General features: G+C 38.1%; 2 protein-coding genes across 3 annotated transcripts in view; both read right to left on the bottom strand.

The window, feature by feature from the left end:
- Window positions 1-514: 514 nt before the first annotated feature.
- On the bottom strand, window positions 515-7,496 carry CNTF (ciliary neurotrophic factor). Its single transcript, XM_003909805.5, has 2 exons — window positions 6,015-7,496; window positions 515-4,848 (listed from the first exon to the last, which is right to left on the bottom strand). The coding sequence occupies exons 1-2, from the start codon at window positions 6,126-6,128 to the stop codon at window positions 4,360-4,362; spliced, it is 603 nt and encodes a 200-aa protein (XP_003909854.1). The 5' UTR covers window positions 6,129-7,496; the 3' UTR covers window positions 515-4,359.
- A 433-nt stretch (window positions 7,497-7,929) lies between these two features.
- Window positions 7,930-20,878, bottom strand: part of ZFP91 (ZFP91 zinc finger protein) — a 42,045-nt gene continuing 29,096 nt past the window's right edge. The window contains exons 3-11 of one of the 2 annotated variants that reach the window (XM_003909804.4): window positions 19,231-19,440; window positions 18,938-18,974; window positions 18,219-18,323; window positions 17,540-17,674; window positions 16,941-16,991; window positions 16,434-16,512; window positions 14,880-14,994; window positions 12,047-12,146; window positions 7,930-11,684 (exon numbers count right to left, since the gene is read on the bottom strand). In XM_003909804.4, coding sequence (XP_003909853.2) covers window positions 11,174-11,684; window positions 12,047-12,146; window positions 14,880-14,994; window positions 16,434-16,512; window positions 16,941-16,991; window positions 17,540-17,674; window positions 18,219-18,323; window positions 18,938-18,974; window positions 19,231-19,440 — 1,343 coding nt within the window. In that variant the 3' untranslated portion in view covers window positions 7,930-11,173. The remainder of the gene's footprint in view (window positions 11,685-12,046; window positions 12,147-14,879; window positions 14,995-16,433; window positions 16,513-16,940; window positions 16,992-17,539; window positions 17,675-18,218; window positions 18,324-18,937; window positions 18,975-19,230; window positions 19,441-20,878) is intronic. The other variant, XM_009185988.3, reaches the window with a different exon arrangement.

Genomic DNA, 20,878 nt, shown 5'->3' with positions numbered 1-20,878 from the left:
TAAAATAGTGCAGAGCTGCTTGACATGTTACATTATTCCCTTTCATACAATCCTACATATGTAGATAGAAATACAGAATCTCTCAGTAACTGTTTCATATTTTCCTCTATGTGATTTTCAATAATTTGGTTTCTACCTCCAACCTGACTAAAAATGGGCTAGTCAGGATTCTTCTCTTGAAGTCAAAAGCTTAATTGTGGGAGGTGGCGGGGGGGGGGGGGGGGGTCAATTAAGCCATGTAAAAGGAAATCTTTTCCATCTGCAGTCTAGCTGTTAGGACTACATATTCAGAGGGCAAAGCATTGGCCTGGTGATATAGGGGCAATCTACCTTTTCTAGGCTGAATGGCCCTGGGAGTTTTGCCCAGTGTGAGTGGCCTGGCATCATGGAGATTTACTCAGCACGCTTGACTGAGCCTGGCCCTGGCTGGGAGGATTATGTTTCATCCAATGCTGAAGTCACTTGAAATTCCCCTCATTCATCCAAAGATACAGAAAAGAAGTAACTCATGGTATTGCTAAGAAAAGAACTTTATTGTTAGCTATTCTTGCATCTTTTGTTTTCTATGTGTTCAAACCAGATTGATCCAAACAATCTTTTATGTTAAGAATCACAAGCACATAGATTTTATCTCACACCCTGACATTTCATCAGACTATCAAATTATCTTATTCTGTCTTTATCTGTAGTTCTCAGAGTGCTATAGAAGCCAAGAAATGAAGTTTTTATCATTTTTCGGTTTTTGAATGTACCCACATTCAGAGAGCTCATTCTTGGATGGGTCTGATGCTTGCAGTGGAGGTGGGATGAGGCAGGAGGCCAAACCATTCTTTTAAAGAAATGTCCTGACCTAAAAACTACATTAGTAACCACACACACACACACACACACACACACACACACACACACACACACAGAGAATCAACTGAAGTGAAATCCAAATTCTACTCCCTCCCCATCCCCTTCCTCTTTACCAATCCCCTTTGCATCCCGGAGGAGGTCTCTCTGCTTCTTGTGTCTCTATTTCACCCCTTAACAGAGATGCTCAGGTACCACATGAGGAGCTGAGGATTCACAAACAAAATTCAATCTAAATAACTTTTCAGATATGTCTTCCTGAAATATTTACTAGTCCTCTCCCTGTCTGACAAGTGATCACAACAATGAGTCATCCTTTGGGCATTAATCCATAGCAGCCTGAAATAACAGCAATACCAGAGCTATGACTTTACATTTTCCATTTTTATTAAAACTCTCACTTCACTTAAACCTGATTATCTTAAGGCTAATTTTATTCCATGTTTGGCCTTCAAATTTGTGCTAATTTGCAAGCCTTTTCCAAATCACCTCTTACATGAATACAAGAAAAATTCTCATCCATGAAATTACTTGACTCAGGAAAACGGATCTCTTTACCCACAGAGAGGACTTTTCAGAAGGTACTCTCTGAAAAGGAGGCAGAAGAAATTGTTTTTACAAAATGAGTTAGGGCTAGAAACTAAATCTATGTACCTTAAACTATAATTCTATCTATATAGTTATACCATGTATGATTTCCCAGAGATCTTGTCCGTATCAGATCAAGAGAATAAAACCTAATGAACAAAATCTTCTTGGGGTTCCATATCCCTAAAAAAACATAATTCCATAGTGTCATCATTATCCTCTTCTTTACTATAAGACACACACCTAGAACACTAATCCATTGTCAGTCCCTTTTTCTATTTATTCATTTCAAATAAACATGATGCAATGTCTACACATTCAGATCTCATACATGTTGCTTTTTGTGGCATGGCCTACTGATCATTTCCCCTGTATTGTTTTCTAAGATTAGCTTTCCCCACACTTCTTTTGGGTGCGTATTGTATGCTTCAATATGCATACAATACACAAATACAATAGACAAATACACAGCGTTTTGCAAAGTGCTGAAAACGCACTTGGTAAAGACTTGGTGATTCTGTGCCTTAATTGTGACTTACACATTTTTCTATCTCCTCCCATTCAATGGTTAGTACTTGTACCTTTTGTGGACCCTCTGCCACTTCAAGTCCACCTCTTATACATACATACTCCTTTATATGCAACTCATGAGAGCTTAAGCCAAGCTCCACTGAGTTCTGAAACTTCTACAGATGTCTGCTGCTATACCTGTTGAACATAAAAACACTTGGAGAGGGGACATTCATTTTTTAAAAACTTTTTGTTTGGTGGAGGGAGTATGAGGACATCTTATATTAATAAGCAGAAACTTCATTATTTGAGAATGCTGCTGTTGAGCAGAAGAAATGATTAAGACAAAGTTTGAATGGAATAAGACTACATATTCAGTGCCAAAATTACAAATGACCACCTCTTCCCTTCTCTCATGACTTCTATTTTGTACTCAACCAGTACAGAGTATTTTGTAGTTTTATATTAAGACACAACTCCTACTTCCTCCAGGAAACTACTTTGGGGCCCTGTTGATCTCCTTCCTTTAGCTTCCTAACAAACCTAGGACTTATAATTTCGACTGTGTGTATGTGCGTGTGTGTTTGTGTGTGTGTTTACAGAATCTCTGGTATCTCCAGTGAGAACAGAGTGAGCCTCACCCTTTCCTCATGACTAAGTCCAGAGAATGTGAGGTGAAGTTCTGTGACTTTTTAACTTGAGTAGTATTCCACTCACTGTCCACAAGGCTTGGGTTACACTGTCTGCATCACTGATTACAGTAACAGTGTGTGTGTGTGTGTATACACACAAACAACCATATTGCCACAAATGCATACTAGAAAGCAGGGCCTTACCTTCTCTGAACTGTTACAATGCCTAGCCCAGAGTACTCTGGTAATAGTGACTTCATGGAGTTTTGTACACACACCCATGTGAGAAAGGATACAAGCTAAGCTACTCATCCACACCTCGTGAAACCTATGGGAGCTAGTCCTGACTCATGGTTCATTTATGAATACAGAAGCCCCAATTAATTAAATTAACTTGGTCTCCCAATCCATGATCTTGAGTTTTAATTGATAAGTATAAAATAGAGACACTTGAAAATTTTTGCATTCACATCGCACCACCAGTACATGGCCTTTTCCATTAATGTCCACATTGATCAACCTTTCATACTATGTGTGCTTCTCACAAGAAATTAAAAGCAGAGCCTGCCCCTTTGTTACACAGCACAGAAGCTTTACTGTATAGTTTCAGAGTCTCTGGTATCTCCAGTAGGAACAGAGTGGGCCTCACCCTCTCCTCATGACTAAGTCCAGATAATTTGAGGTGAAAGTTTGATGACTTTTTAACTTTAGTATTCCACTCATTGTTCACAAATGCTTGGGTTACACTGCCTGCCTCACTAATTAAAAGTGAGGTAACCTGGTATAAGCTGTGCCCAACCCAATATTCGAGAACATTTAGTGAGCACTTTAAAATCAGGCTGTATTACTAAACATCCCCAGCTTCCAAAGTTCAGAAGTGTGGTGGGCCTAATCATTTTCCAAAATGGAATCTTAAGATCTCCAGCTGCCCTCTTCACTGCCAAGTATGAAAAACAAATCCTGACTTTAACGCTAAAATTCACAACTGACTTCTGAGGACATCTAATGGCAGCTGTTTTCCAATGACGGGAACAGATTACATGGATGCATCTTCCAACACCCTGTGACAAAGAGGTGCAGTGATTCATCACCAAGCCTCTAAAGTGCAAGGCACATAGGCTTTACAAGAATGATCTGTGTTCAAACTCTGTGTGCCACTTGTTACTTGTGTGAGCTTAACCAAATCTCTGTGAGCCTGTTTTCTCATCTACTGAATGGGAGCACCACCACCTTGTTCACAAGGTTGTAAAAGCTGTACATAATATACATAAAGACCCTTGGCATATTGCCTCAATATAGTAGATAATAAAAGTTAGCCATTATTATTTTTATTCTCTTAAGAGTTTAAATCGACTAAAGAGTCTGATTTTAAATTGAATCTTCTCAGACCGAGTCATCCAGAACTAGAATTAACATATGTATATTCTGTCTGTAAGGCTGTTAAATGCCTGTAGAGGTTACTTAGAAGGTTAGAAAGATTAGAACCCTGAAGTGGAAGGACGTTGTCCCTGCTCCCACTCTTACACCTGTAGCACGTGCACGCGTGCACACAATCACACCCCCCAGGCTAAACTTGTATGCCCATTTGTGTATGTCTCCAATGTTACTTGATGAAAATGCCTGTAGTCCTTCAACAGGCTGCAGGTGGTCAGAGAAGAAAGAGAGAAAGTGCCTGTAGTCTTAATCGTTTTCAGAAATTTAAGATGCGAAAGCGAGGCCCCAGGTAACTATCTATATTCCATTAGAAGAGAAAGCAAGGGAGAAGGGGCTGCTACACATTCTTGTTGTTAGCAATATAATGGCTCCCACGTGCTGGGATCCCAGTCTGATGAGAAGAAATGACACGAAGGTCATGGATGGACCTCACTGTCCACTGTGAAAGCTCCTGCAGCACCTTTAGGCCCCACAGCTTCTTCTCAAAGAGACCACCATCTCCAAAACTAAAAGGCATCCCATCAGCCTCATTGCGGGGAATCTTGTATTCCAGGAGTATCATTAACTCCTCTATCTGGTATGCAAAGGCAGCAACTTGGAGAAGAAGGGTATGTATAGCTTGATGGAAGTCACCTTTGGTTGGGGTAAAATGCACCTGCTGGTCTTCTAAAAGCCTGGCCAACAAAACATGGAAGGTACGATAAGCTTGAAGGTTCTCTTGGAGTCGCTCTGCCTCGGTCAGCTCACTCCACTGATCAGTGCTTGCCACTGGCACCCCATCCACAGAATCCAGGTTGATGTTCTCGTTCAGGCCCTGATGCTTCACCTGGCCGAGGATACAGGAAAACACCACATCTTCTGTAATCACCCCAATGTCCTTAAATCACTCCTAAATTTCATACAAAATCTCACCCACCTCTCTGGCCAAGGATCCAAGCTGTAAAGTAAATAATAGGTCTACAGTAGGAACTCTTCATTTGAGCTCCATGACTGCGCTTTAGAAATACCCAGTACTCCCTGAAATTGAGTACCTATGGATTTTTCTTGGAAGAATGTTCAGATTTCATTGAGTTCTAAAGTTTGAAAACTGATTTAGAAGAATTTCTCCTTCTCACTTCAAACTTTCTAACTGGAATATTTTAATCATATTAAAGTTTTAAGTATTTTTAAACATACTTGTAGACACTGGCCACAACTAGGAAGCCCTGGAATATAGCCATTGTAGAATTTCTCTAACTTCCCTCTCCCCATTGAGCACTCCCAGAGAGTCTGAATTCTGTCTGGTGAGGCTGTACAAAGATAAATCAGTTCTCAGAGAGCCTAAATTCAAAACTCTCCACAGGGGCTGGAGTATTTCCACAGCATATCTTAGGTGGAAATTGATGGGGATCCCCCGGCTATTAGAAGACAAATCTGGAACTCCACAGTTAGCTCAAGAATTCGACACTTCCACAAGTCTCCAATGAATCTTCTAGGAGATCCTTTTGATAGCTTACCTTTCTCTTTAGATGTACTCTACTTTTGATGCGGAATACTAAAAGGTGGGTGGCTAATGCTATATAAGAGAAATTGGTAGGATTTACAAATTCCTCCCACGTTCATAGTACTCTATCCCATAAACCTTTCATTTACATAGCTGAAAAATTCAGAACAATGGCTATGAAGAACCCAGAGGGCCCATGGCTAATCTGTTCTAGTAGTATTCAGGATATATGCAAACCAATTTGGAGTAGCCTCCAAGACATATAAGCCAATCCTATCTAGAACCCCATATATATTTTCTCATTCAAGTAACACATCTCCTAAACAGCCTGAAGGAAGAAAATAAGGTCACATGGGTTTCCTCAAGGGAAGGGCCCATGTCAAATAACCTATATGAATGACTATATGATTAGAGCTTTCACAATTGGTAATGGAGCTGATGCATGATGGTAAGTTGCTGGATCAGAAAAGATGAAGGGAAAACAGGTAACAGCAAAATAGGCAACTTACATAAGATTCCGTAAGAGCAGTCAGGTCTGAACGAATCTTCCTTGCTAGCCAGATAGAGCGGCTACAGAGGTCCCGACGGTGAGGGGTCAGCGCTGAATGCTCTGCGAAAGCCATCCCTTAACTGTCCCAGGAAACAAGTGAGCTGGGTTTACTCCTGTCTACACTGGTCCAAATAAGAAATGTGACTCTCACAGACTAAACCCACTGCACATTCTCTACTAATGGGATTGTGCACCCCACCCCCACCCCCTGCCTGACTCAGAGGTGGTAGCAAATTCCTGGCTGTGGATTTTTGTGCCTGTGGAATGAAAGGGCCCTTTTTAATCAGACTTTTTTTTTCCCTTGCAGCGTCTGCCTCCATCTCTCTCCTCCACTCAGTACTTAGCACACTTGTTTCTACGTCATTGTTTTGCTTTTGCACTTAGCAACAAGGTCACTATCATACTAATCCTCATGGCACCCCTGCCTAATGTAATCTATCTCATACACACTTAGAATCAGTTCATTTTATTATCACTCTCCCTTATGCTTCCCATGTCTTTTTTCTCATAGGCTGGCGAAATGTTCATTCGATGAAATTATTATTGATACAGCTGCCATTTATTAAGCAACTACCATGGGTCAGACAGTGAGCTAAATACTTTAAAGCAATTCCATTTGATCTTCAGAATAATTCTGAGGTAAATGTTATTTCTCCCATATAATAAACTGAAACTTCAAGAAATAACATTCACAAAATCAAGTAACGAGGCTTGAATTTAAATAGAAGTCTGATTCTACAGTTGTTTCTCCCACTGACTTTCCAAATTTCATTTTCTGTTTAGCTAGTTTACATTTTGTTCAAGAAACAAAGGTTGCGTCAAGGAAGTCCTTTAAAAACAGCATTTTTTCACTCCCATCCTTAAGTACTTTTAAAGATAATTTAATTTAAATGTAAAAATCAAGCAAGGGAGCATCTCTTATTTCAATCATGGTGCTTTCCTGGTAGCTACAGAGGAGGAGGAAGGTACTATTTAGGCCTGTTCTCTTCCAAAGAACAGGAAACACCCAATGCTAACTTGGTAACATTTCTAAAGCAGTCTCACTCAAGTGACAACATGCTTTCCTTTTTTTCTCCCCTACCCAGTCATACCACATGGTTCTTAAAATAAGAGAATGAGCTGGACTTTGAAATGACAGTATAAGAGTTAAAAGGTACTTGGAGAGTTGTCATTCTATTGCATTTAATGATGCTTATTGGGTAAGGGCTAAAGATTTCATCCCTAAATGAAAGAATTAGCTTTCATTATTTATATCACAGATACTGCCAATAAGCTGAAACACATACTATCTTAGAAGCAAATTTATAAAAGTAAACAATAAATGGGAGATGTAAGAGAGCAGCCTGGGGCAGCTACAACAGTATGGCTTTTAAGAAGGCAGAAGGATTGTAGTTTTCTCTTTTTCAAAACAAAAACCAGTACTTGATACAAATATTCGATTTTGAGAAGAAGTATTGATATTAAACGCTATCAAGGTTTTGTCATTATCAGGGTAAAATTAACCTCACATAATCCTTAATGTTCCATCTACTAGGTTAATATGGCCAGTTTTCCTAGGAAGAATTTGTCAAAACATCAACATTTCCAAGTTTGCTGAATAACAGAATCATATCATTTCAGCATTAGAAATCAAGAACTAAACAGTCAAAAATCAACCACCTGATTCTCAACAAAAGCAAACAACAATATGCCCCACACAACACCTGTTCTGAGAGCATCTGATTTGCTTAGCAGCATCACATGTTTCACCCCTAGGATAACTGTAACTCAGTACAATCAAGGAAGACAAGTTGCTTCCATGAAGACAACTTTTATTTTTCTTCTTTACATATTTATTTTTAATATGCCTTACCTAGATTAAGAGAAAACAAAGATTTGAAAAGCAAAGTATCCCTTTTATTATAATTTCTTTTTACATAACCTTTTCAACCTATATTCAGGTAACTACCTGTCTCTCCCATGAAAGGAGAAGGGTCCTGCACATTACAACAGGCAAAAAAGGCTTTTAGGAAATAAAATATTTTAAATTGATCCATTACATTTGTTCAATTTTCGAGTACACTGGAAAGTGGGAAAAACACAAAAGGAGAAAAAAATGGCATTTCAAACAACCAGACTATAATAATTGGTAGTACACTCTTTATATTTTTTCCCCAAACAGGTACAAAGGAGGTTCAAGTGCTCTATGTGGATGCTAGTCTATACCTTAATATTTTTATTTTACTCCCAGTACTCCCACGGCCATGGCCAGTGTTTGCCTAAACTCTCTGAAGCATATCAAGGAGTCTCAATTATGCAAAATAATCTTAGGCAACCACAAAGAAGAGGGATGCACATCTCCCAGAAATATTCAATAGTTGTATCTTAACTACAGTTTCAGAATTTAGAACCACCAATTCAAGATGGAAATATGCAGTGGGAAGAGTTATTAAAAAGGTAACAGAATTTGACTAAGAGTATGAAATGTAGAACTTTAAGATTAAAAGAGCTCCCTGGAAGGACAATGAGGCATATGGAGCAGAAAGGAAAGCAGGGAAAGGGCTGAGATAGTTTAATTATACCAACTCTTTACTATGCAGCATCCCTTTATCGAAAGGAAAAATATAAAGTCCATAAAAATATTTTGGTATTGCAAACTGCTGCAATAATTTATTGTAGGCAAATGATAGCTATGAAGAGGGCCGTTGATCCCTAAAAGAAAAAGTACAGCAAGTTTCTAATTAGTAAAACTAACTGGTTGTTTTTTTTGTGGGTAGAGTGGTATCAGGAGAATACACTTTCTCCCATCTCAGAAAGATTTTTAAAAATGCAGTTTGCTTTTGTGTAGGAGGCTAAAATATCTGATGACTAACCACTGCAAATGAAATTTATGGAAACAAAGGATAAGTGTGACGAAAAAGCTAAGTGTGGAATATAGATGATAGCTAGTCAGAAAGTATAAAAGGGACCTGAGAGTAGGACAACTTTTTTGTAGATTCATCCAATCAATCTTGTATTTTCAAATCTACTCAATATACCAAAGAAAACTCCAAACCATGTTGGCAGGAAAGCATATTCTACATTCCTTCTATCTTTATGCCATTTTCTATCCCCATATTATGGAGAAATGGCAAATCTGCAACACTCTGAAAAGAAACAATAGCACATTTGAGACTGGTGATTGTAGGTGTCTCACTCCCTATTCCCTGGCATCTCAAATGCTAACAGTAGTGGGTATAAAGTAAGCCTCTTTCAGAAATGACATTTTGTTACTCTTCTTTTTGGGAAAAAAGAATTTTTTAAAAAAATTGATAAACCATGTTTGTGAAAAACAAACTTTTTTTTTTTCCCCAGCAAAACGTCATTCTTTGCAATAGCCATCACGCATTTCTGACAATAAACAATGAATAGCGTAAGCCTTCGATTCTAGCTTTTGAGGCACAAAGGATAGGAATTACTCTTTACCTGAAGATGAGCCAAAACAGGATTTGGGGCTTTTGGTGATATGACCTTGTACAAAAACACTACCTCTTCTCTCCAGTGAACAGCAATAAGCAGTCCATGCCCCAACACAATCTCTATCCCTAGGAAATTGTGATTCCCAGAATTTTAGGTGAAAGTCAAAGCAATTATTATATAGGATTATTAACTTTGGCTATTGAAGTTTTTCCTCTTCTGAAGTGTTACTAAAGGGGAAAGAGAGTTTAATTTGACTTAAAATTTTAGGACTCATAGACTTTGTTCCTTCACTAACAGCAGTGTCCTTCACTAACAGGGAGCTGGAATGAACTGATGATAAAAAGCAAAGCAAAAAACAAAAAGCGAGGAGCCAGAGATGGGCCCCAAGGGAAATGTAAGGAAATGGTAGGGGCAAAAAAGAGAAAAGAAATAAATTCACAAGAAACAATCTTCTATCTATAACTTAGATTCTGAACAACCCTCCTCATCCTCTCAAAATTCCTAAGTCTCGACGCTCTAAAAATCTCAAAGAGCATACTAGTTACCATGAACCTAACATTCTTCCCTAAAAAGGCTTCCAAAAAAGCACTAGGCTATTGTAGTGATTTTGTTAGTGCTGAGGACCAGCTTTCTTTAAAGGCCACTAGAGAGCTATGATTTCAGAGGCTGGCTGTGCTTCTTCAACCCTATGTCTTGCCTTCAAAGTACCTGTTATGGAAGGGATCCCATGTCAAAATAATCTAATCTCTCTCTCCCAGCCCCACAAAATATAGCAACAAAGACTCCAAAAAGAAAAAAAAAAAATCAGACTTTGTTAATAAATAAGGAATCTCAGGTTCCACAACACAAAAACACACATGTTCAAAGTGCAAATTTCTGCCATTAGCCTGGGACTTTTCTCGTCGCCTCACTGATACAAAGCCCTGTCTTACAGTCGAAGAGACTGTGTAGAGGGCAGCCCTCTCCCTATTGGGAGCCTGCTTCCAAGCAAGTGAGCACCATTGAGAGCCATATGGAGGTTTGGGAGGGGGACTGAGATGCTGGGATCAAAGAGGAGGGAGGTGGTCCCCATATATCCTTCCTTTCTGAAACCCAGTGGGGAATAAAGGAAGAGGGGATGAGAGATGTGTGCTGTTTTAACAGCTCACCCTGCTAAGGGGCCCTAAAGTGCCAAGTCAAGCTGCCAGCCTCCAGAGATTAGAATTCTATGGTATTTGAAGATAAGTGTGCTGCAGGGGGTAGGAGCCAGAACCATAGGGCAGCAGTAGAGGAGGAGAAGGGATTTAGAAGACAGTAATATACTATTAAAAGTTAAAAGCTGATCCAGAGCACATCAGAGTTACAGGTTGGAAAGGAGGATCTGCCGATGAGCAGGAAGTCTGCTGATGGCTGGAACCCAGTATGAGAATAACCCTCACTTTAAGAGCTGCTGCTGCTTCTTTTTTGTCTACCTTTCTGGTAAAGACAACATCAATTTTATAAGGGGAGCAATAGAGGGAGAACAGGGGATGGGGATTGGAAGGGGGTGCGTGTATGTATGTGTGTGCTGTGATCCACAATGGAAAGAGCAGGCCCTTCAGTTATTTCACTCGATTTTAAATGCTTTAGATTTTTTTTTTGTCCTTTTTAACCTTTAAATACAAAGTCTGAGCTGTCCCATGCCCCAAGTCTTCCTGTCCACTAAGGTCCGGTAGAGTCTGAATCTTCAATCAGAACCTCTGTGGTAGCACCGAGTATATCTGAGTTCATAACCAGCCCTTCAGTGCCTCCACTGCTGCCGCTTCCCACAAAGATCTTCCCATCAGCCATCAGGCTCACCCGTTCTGTCCCACTGCAGTATGACTTTGACATCCCTTCAGCTTCTAGCAGTAGGCACTCTCCAGAGGTTGAGTTTCCCAAGGGCTCAGGAAGAAGAGGAAGACCCTGACCATCTGAAGGCTGCGTCAGGGACTCTGGGTTAGTGCCCAAGATATCTGTGCTGGTGATGAGGGCGCCTGCATTGGCAGCCAGAGCTTCTGCAATCAGCACCTCAGGGTGGCTTTTTGCCTTGTGTGCCACCACGCTGTCCTTCTTCTCAAATTTTTTGCCACAGATATTGCAAGAAAACTGGTAGAAGGAGTCTGCATCATGTTTCTTCATGTGCCAATTAAGAGATGCCTTTTGTCGACAAGTAAATCCACAGATCTCACATCTAAGGAGAGGAGAAAAGGAAATGGCTGATCCAACAGAGAAATAAAGAGTGCTCTTATTCAGGGTCAGGGTTAGAATTCAGAGCTCACATATATACATACATACACAATAATCAGTAACACACTTCTTTTGAAGGATTGGGAAATGTTACTAGATGGAAAACTTATCTGATTTTCTTCTGTTTGCTTGAAAAACAGAGGGAAAATAAGAAAAAGGCCACTAACTAATGCTCCCAATCAACATCCACTCATTTATTTGATGAAAGTAAACAGCAGTGGAAACTAAAATGTTTGTAAAGTGGCAAACCTTCAAGTAGGGCATATATCCTTCTCACCCAGATGTTCACCAGTAAATAATACTCACTGTAATGGCTTCTCGCCAGTGTGAATCATCCGGTGCACTGCCAGATTGTGGGAACTCTTGAAGGCCCGAGCACAATATTCACAGATATAATCCCTTTGATCTATGAAGAAAAATACTGTGGTTAGTGTTCTATTTAGACACCCTGTAAGTATTTTCCCTCCCTTACAGTAAGTAAGCAGATGATGGGGCAGGTAATTTAGAGTAAAAGCAACGCTATTTTCAATGTATAAACACTTTCGGTAAACAAAATTTAAAAAGGAAAAATACTGCTTTAAGAAAACATCCAAACACACAGTAGCATAAGGACCTGTTTAAACAACAACAACAACAACAAAAAACATAAACAAACAGAAAAACTAGATAAAAATATAAGAACTGGAATCCTCATCTCAATTTTACCACTAATCCAGGTCTTGGATACCAAGTGTTTAGCAAGTAAACAACTATATTTTCCGTATATTTTATTCCTTAAAACAATTTTTTTCACAGACAATGAAAACTGAATGCTTACACAGAAAGAACTGGCATTCAAACAAAACAAAAACAAAACACAAGAACTTGGCACTATATAAAAGAAAACTGATCCAGAGGTAATCATATCCTGTTTCAGGTTTAAAAAATGTTACCCAAGATAAACAAACTTTTCTCAAAACTGGAGTTGCTGCTATGAAATGTATGTAAACAATACCTGTACTACTTTACCTTATTTTCCTACCCATCTTCTGCACCTTTCAACTACCTCCCTTTGTCACTCACAACACCCTCCACCACACTACGCAGGATTTCTGATGAATGTGGTAACATGGTGTTCAATCTACGAGGTAAAGGAACATTGTACTTATTCATTTCTTTACCACGTGTTCGGGAAGCCTGAGCCCAAAGAGGTGCTCAATATATATATTTGTTGAATTAATGACCACTACATTTTCTACTCCTTTTGCTTCAAATTACCAGAATTAATCAGAATGAAAACATGAATTTAAGTTAAAAGGTGAACAACATTCAGCCGGGCGCGGTGGCTCACGCCTGTAATGCCAGCACTTTGGGAGGCCGAGGCGGGCGGATCACGAGGTCGGGAGATCGAGACCATCCTGGCTAACACGGTGAAACCCCGTCTCTACTAAAAATACAAAAAATCAGCCGGGAGTGGTGGCGGGCACCTGTAGTCCCAGCTACTCAGGAGGCTGAGGCAGGAGAACGGCGGCGTGAACCTGGGAGGCGGAGCTTGCAGTGAGCCAAGATCACGCCACTGTACTCCAGCCTGGGTGACAGAGCAAGACTCCGTCTCAAAAAAAAAAGAAAAAAAAAGGTGAACAACATTCAATTTAATCCTATACTCCTTTCTAAACAGCTTACAGATCACCTGGATAGCTTATTAAAGGTATATGCTGATTCAGCAGGTCTGAAGCAGGGCCTGAGATTCTGTATCTCTAATAAGAACCCAAGTGATGTCAATGCTGGTTGGTCTGTGTTCCATACTTTATCTAGCAAGGTCTAAAAATGCACAGTTCTAACTTAGGAAACTCTTAGTATCTCCCAGGTCATGTCCACATTTCCAGTTCCATAGCAGGACAAACCTGTGTGGGGCATCTATTTGCTAAATAAATTAATTTGCACAAAAAAGTCTGTATACACTAATTTGCAAAAGGAGAACTAACACCATAAATTGTATTAACCAAATATAAATATTTGAAATGTACTGAATTTATAAAACAGTTTTTCATAGGCTTGTGATATTTAACTAAAACAATCTAAAGTGCTTGTCAGAAATGACTTTTCTATGGCAAAAAACAGTATTAACAGGGAGCAGAAGGAAGACAGAAATTGCAGTACCTATCAAGAAACAGAAATAACTGTTACTTGTGGAAATAACTCTGAAGAAACATGGTAAAAGAAAACTGTAGACTTTGGAGTGGTCAAGTTCAATCCTGGTATTGTGAAAAAGTCTACCATGTGCCAGGCTCTGTGTAGTCAATAGCATTTTATGTTATCTCATTTCATCCTTACAATAACTGATATTGGTATCCTTAATACAGAGAGAAGGAAAAGTGAAAAGAGAAGTGAAGTAACTTGCCTACAGTAAATGAAGGAGATAATACATCTATCAGTATGACCTCGGGCAGGAGACATAATTCTACAACTAGAATTCCTAGACTTACTCTCCAAGATTGTTGAGAAGGTAATGTGTAATTATCAAGTGTCTGGCACATACTCAGTGGTATGCACCTAATTTGTTCCTATTAGCTACACTGCACTGAGATGGTCAGTGGTTACAAATAAATTGAATTTGAGTCTATTCTATAATACATATTGCAGACACTCAGCATCTCTTTTTGACAGTTCCTATGGGAGGTTACATGCAATTTCTACAGCTAGCTTTCACAGTTTCAATAGCAGCAGAGTATTATGCTTCTAAAAACTAGCTATGTGACCATGGCCAGGTTACTTAATCCTGCAAAGCTTCTAGTTCCTTAGCTGTAAAAGAAGATCAATATAAACAAATTTAGTGGTGTTGAACAGACTGATTAGCAATAATATACATAAAGTATTTAGTCCACAGTTGATACAGAATGCTCAGTAAAAGATCATTATCCTGGTCATAGAAGTTCAAGAAGTCAAAGGATAAAAATTCAAAAGTCTTAGTTTGTCCATCCCTTGGAAAATTTGTCTTACTACATTTTATTTTCACACCTTTCCCCCACACACTTGACTATAGAATCTTTTAAGATTTATGTTAGAAAAACGTTATCATTACCAACATGCAAAAAAAAAAAAAAAAAAAAAAACCACAGTGCAATTAATTACCTACTTGATAAACACATTTTAAAAGTACCTGTATGATGTTTGGCATGTCGCAGAAGTTGCTTCTGGAGCCTGAAGAGTCGTCCACAAGAGGGATGGGGACATACGTATTTCTTCTTCAGCAAATGCTGGTATTTAATGTGGTGCTAAAACAAGAGAAAGTGAAAGGGGAGAAAAAATAAATAAATCAAGGCTTCCTGAAAGTACTGAAAGAAAACCAAATACTTAGATTTCGCACATGGATAGGGAGGGAGTATAATAAAATGGCTAAGAACACAGGCTATGGAAATATACAGACCTGGTTTCCAATCTGGGTCTGTCATTCACCAGCCTTTGTAATCTTAGGAGATAAATATTTCAAGCTCCAGTTCCCATTTGTAAAATGGAGATAACAATAACCATCTCAAAGTGTTGTTATGGGGTAAGAGATTTATATATTGTACCGTGCTTTAGAGCAGCAAATGGCACACAGCAGAGGAGGAGCAGCTATTGTTATAACTGAACCACAATCCATAAGTAAGGCCTTAGTGTCAAGTTATATTTGTTGCTAAAGATCAAACAGGTATTTCCTAAGCAGTATTTCACTTTCATGTTTCCTGCCGGACCCAAATGTAAGTGGTACCTTTACTCATCAAAAATAATAATAATCTACTCAAAAAAAATAAAAACAAAACCTGAATTAAAAGTCTTTTATTCATTCTACACAGTATCCAAGAAATCACAGGTTTGAGTTCTAATTTTACTTTTTTTCTAAATCGTTGTAAAATAAAATCTGTTACTCTGTGTCTTGGAATGTTGTTACAGTCATCTCATATCAGAAGTATTTACACCACATTGGGAATTACTGTAATATTGAAAGATTCCAAGGAAAGTCCTCTATTTGGGTTCAGATTCTTAGTCACCATTTTTCATTTTTTGTTTTTTTTAACAGAAGATGCTATGAGTTTGGATGTGTTCACCACAGTTCATGTGTTGGAAACTTAATCCCCAATGTGATAGTGTTGGAAGGCAGGACCTAATGGGAGGTGCTTAGGTCTTAAGGGCTCTACCCTTATATAAATGGGTTGATATTATCATTGGAGTGGATTTGTTACAAAAGCAAGTTCAACCTATTCTTGCCCTTCCTTAACTTCCATAACTTAACCATGGGCTGACACAGTTAAAAGGCCCTTGTGAGATGTGGGCACCATGCTCTTGGACTTTCCAGTCTCCAGAACCACAAGATAATAAATAAATGTATGTTCTCTGTAAATTACCCAGTCTCAGGTACTCTATTATAGCAGCACAAATTGACTAATAATGATTAACCCATTTATGCCAGAGGTTGCAAATGTTTTTTGTGAAAAATCAGACCTTGGTGATGACCTTGAGCAGTAGGATATAAATAACTTGCCCAAGCTTAGCATTCTAATAATGGAACACTAGGCATAAATGGGTTAAAGTCATTTTATGTTTAAAGAAAGACTTTTCTTGACATTATATGTCAATGATAAAGCCTACACAAGCCAATAAATTAAAGTCTCGTGGTGCAAGAACAAGTAATGGAACACAACCGGAAAGGCTCTTATATAACAACTTCACTGACCTGCAAATAGCGAGGGTGGGCAAGGACAGTTCCACATCCTTCCATCTCACAACGGACATACTGGATTGGAGGCTTTTTTCTATTATCAAAACGCAGAAGAAAAGTTAGCAAAACAAAAGTAGCACTCTGCACAGTGGCCTTTGACTCAAACTGTGCTATAGAGAATAGCTATTTTATAGTAGGAAGAATTAAAATCTCTTTACTACTATATAGATTACACAGAATTTGTATTAGAAGTAGCCAAGAATTAGCAAATATTTGACGGAATTAAAAAGTAACACAAATAAACTAATAACACCCCAAAAGGTAAAGTATTAAGATTGTTGGAAATTTCAAGATCTTACAATGAAAATAAGATAATACCTGTGCATCTAGGATATTAGCGAAGTTGCTTTCGTGAAATTTTTGAATGGCCATTCCTGCAGGATTATCATGAAGTCTAAATATGTAAGTAAAGTGCCTGGTATTGGAATAAGGGGCAAAACAGTAGGGGTAAAAATTCCTCACCTCCTTTTGGGTAAACGTGGACTTTTGTCATCTTTTCGTCTTCTTCCTCTCCTGTAATTGAAGACAGGGTAACAGTAGACACATTCTGAATCAAAACTTACAGAGTGAAGGCTGGCTGAAGACACATACACACACACACACACACACACGGTCAAAGAACAAGTGGCAAAGGATAACCAAGAATACATAAAGTCAAAGACATATCTGGCAAATCAAGCAAGATTTTACTCTGACGTAATTTCACTTTCAAATCAGTCTGTAAGACAGATTAAATATATACCTCCATAAACCATGCAATACTATGAAAGACTTAGATAAATCTCAATGTGTTACTTTTAGAGTTGCTACCATGTATCATCTAAAAGCCCTGAGAATAAAACATACTTTCTCCTTGCAATAGAACTAAAAAACCTAAACATTTTTTACCAAGAGTCTCTCCAGTGAAATTCAGCTGCTTGAGGCCAAATTTTTTTAAGTTAAAAAATACATATTTTGAAGCATGTGTATGTCAACATCCTTCCTCACACTCCCACTCTATTTTCCACTAGTGGTTTCAAAATCTGTTAGATTTCCATTTTTAATAATAATTGTCTACTCACTTCCTCGGAGGTTCCTCATCCTCTCTAATTTCATTCTCCTCTTCTTTCACCTCCACCTCTACTTCCACTTTAATTTCCTTTTTCTCCTTCTCTTCTTTTACCTTCCCTGATTTTCTCCGTGGCTTTGGAGTTTCCCTGAAAACACAAATGCATTTCAACACTAGGCAAAAGATCTTTTCAAAGAAGACTATGACAACAAATTAAAGCTTAGAGTTATCACTGATTTGTTATAAAACTACTCTCCTCAGTTCATGAAATGTGATTTCTTACCAATCATTCTCACATGCGTAGTAATGATCTAAATATATGTATAAGATGTTCATGGACTGAACCCTCCCCAGACTAAAGAGGACTGTAAATCAAATCTCACTATAATTGTAAAGAGAAATGAGACAATAAGTTAAAAAAATTCTAAGTATTCAGGCTACTCATGATACCTTGTTGAGATAAAACATGCAGACTCATAAAAACTTATATATAATCAAAATAAAGTTCTACAAATGGGAGAGACGATTATATCAGGGTATGGTAAGATGTTAGACTTACAACAGAAGTGCATAATCACTCATTTAAAATTAATTCTACACTCATTAGTTTGGCAATAACAAAATAAAAGCATTCAACAATGTTTTCCTACTTATATTTCATTGACATGTCTGGAGTAAAATCTGAGACATGCCTTTCTAAGTGGGGTTTGTAGGTCTCATCTCTTGGGTCATCTTTGAATGGTATCTCCTCTTCACTGATTAACATCTCTTCTTCCTCCTCCTCTTCCTCTTCACTACTAAAAATAAGTAAATAGAAATGAGACATTCTGGTTTTAAGGATCATGTCTGAGGAGATTTTATTTGGTAATTTATTAAGAGGTAGCCAAAAACTGATAAAATCACCCAGCATTTTCATCCTAATGACCTAATTGGACTGAAATCTAGTGGCTTTATCACAAAAAATAATAATTGAAACTAAAAAGACATAAATCCTAGATAAAGACAGGGTGATGACAACTCAATGGCATTAAAAGTTAAGAAACAACTGACTTTGTAATACTGTCTGGTGATCTGCTGTATCAAAAGACCTATTAACAGATAAATCACAACACACAAGATTCCAATGAAATCTCAAATCCTTGGCCAAAACACCCATATTTCACATTAGTTCCTACCATGGAATAAGTCCAAACACATAAGGTACTCAAGACATGATTTCTAAGTTATGTAAGCAGATTACATGGTTTAAGTTCTAATTAAGCTCAACATGGAATCTAAATGCAGTATCAAAACTGACGTTAATTTCTCTTACAGCTCAAAATCGTTTCAAATGGAAGCAACTTCTGAATCATTTAATGTCACTATGTTATTTCCCCAAAGGTTTAAAAATGAAATATTAACATTTTTTTACCTAATGCCACCTGGAGACTGATGCTCCTCTCCAACATCTAGAAAAACAAAGACAAAACAAAATTTTATTAGTGTAGATATAAGATATTTTCTCTCTGCAGTCAAGAAATGCAAATCAAATTACTGCATGGCGTAATTACACAAAAGCAGAGTATCTGCAAATTGTTCAAAGAAATATTACCTACACCATCACACCTGCCCCTGACAGTTAAGCTGTTAAGGCAAATGTTCAACATTACATTTAAAATATAACAGCAACTAGTTAGTAAACACCATATTCTAGCTGCACTGTACCATAATCAAGTTGGTCTGTATTTGGTTCTGACTTGCAAATGAGTTGCAATGAACCAGTCTTGGACCGAGAGCTTCGGGTGTTCTCTGTATCACGATGGCGAGAAACAGATGTCCTACTACTACGCCAGCCCCGGCTAGGTCTAGATGCAGCAATGGAAACTTCCTGAGGGAGGGCAGAATCGTCTTCTTCCTCTTTTTCTTCCTTGGGATCTAAATAAAAAGACATACCATTCTCTTTAAGTTTACGGTTAACCAATAAGCATCCCTGTATGTCTACTAATTGTAAATACAGTTACTTGAGGATAAATTAAGTATTTTCAAAGGAAAAAGAACCTAAGATTTTTATTGAAATAATAAAAAAGAAGAAAATTAGATAACTTACCCTTAATGTCACTATGCTAAATAAATTATTTCATGTTGCAAAGTAGTAATTTTATACTGCCTTATCTTCTAAAAAATGCAATGTTAACTATGCAAAATACACTTACTTGGATTCATGAAATTCTACCTTTTAGATCTAAGTTAAAAGAAACTAAATTAATTGGTCCCAAAAAGATGACCAGAACTACAGAGGCACCAAAAAGAACGAACCATAGATCTAGATGTTATTTACAATCAAACAAGTCTATAACAAATTACTGAAGAGGAATTCCTAACAGGAGTACTTTTCACTCTAATCAAGAGTTTTTCCTAAAACCACACTGTAAACTTGAACTAATCTATAAAGCAATTGAATGGTAAAGTCCAGCTCTGGTGCTATTCTGTTTCAGTTGTCCTATAAGACACTGTGTACAGGAGAACACACAAAATCTGTTATTGTTATCCTATATTTTGTCATGTTTTAAGGGGTGAATGAAGTATGGTAGGTCATCCTCTCTTGAGCCGTAAGTAATAAAAAGTTAACCTCAGAAACTGGCTTTCATACCTGCAGTAGCGAATTACTTAGACCTATATAAAAAAAAAAGTACATTAGAAGTGAGCCCATTTTAACAACAGATTATTTAATAAACTTAGAATGGGAAAGGGCCAATAATAAAACACAATTTCAAGTCATAAGATACACATAAAAACAATTTTCACACCATACACAAAGTCTAACAACCCAATAGAAAAATAAGAACTAACAGGCCGGGCACAGTGGCTCATGCCTGTAATCCTAGCACTTTGGGTGGCCGAGGCAGGCAGATCACAAGGTCAGGAGTTCATGACCAGCCTGGCCAACATGGTGAAACCCCGTCCCTACCAAAGATAGAAAAATTAGCCAGGCATGGTGGTGCACACCTGTAATCCCAGCTTCTGGGGAGGCTGAGGCAGGAGAATTGCTTGAACCCGGGAGGCAGAAGTTGCAGTGAGCTGAGATTGCGCCACTGCACTCCAGCCTCGGCAAAACAGCAAGACTCCGTCAAAAAAAAAAAAAAAAAAAAAAAAAAAAAAAAAAAAAAAAAAAAAAAAGGAAAGGAAAAAAAGAAAAGAAAAGAAAAGAATAATAGGAACGAAAAACAAAAACAAAAGCTCAATCCACTCAGAACAAGAGAGACTCAAATGAAAACAATAGCAAGACACCATTTTTCATGTATCATACTGGGGATGATCATATTTGACAATATACTGTATTTGACAACATACTCTAACACACAGATGATAATGT

This window comes from Papio anubis, chromosome 12 (genome assembly GCF_008728515.1).
Source record: "Papio anubis isolate 15944 chromosome 12, Panubis1.0, whole genome shotgun sequence".
NCBI lineage: Eukaryota > Metazoa > Chordata > Mammalia > Primates > Cercopithecidae > Papio > Papio anubis.
Note: the sequence above shows the minus strand (reverse complement) of the source record. Positions and strands in the feature narration are given on the sequence as shown.

Coding starts and splice junctions, on each gene's coding strand:
- CNTF (XM_003909805.5), bottom strand. CDS start 6,128: ATGGCTTTCGCAGAGCATTCAGCGCTGACCCCTCACCGTCGGGACCTC. Junction 4,849..6,014: donor CTGCTCTTACGGAATCTTAT/GTAAGTTGCCTA, acceptor ATCCTCGGCCAG/GTGAAGCATCAGGGCCTGAA.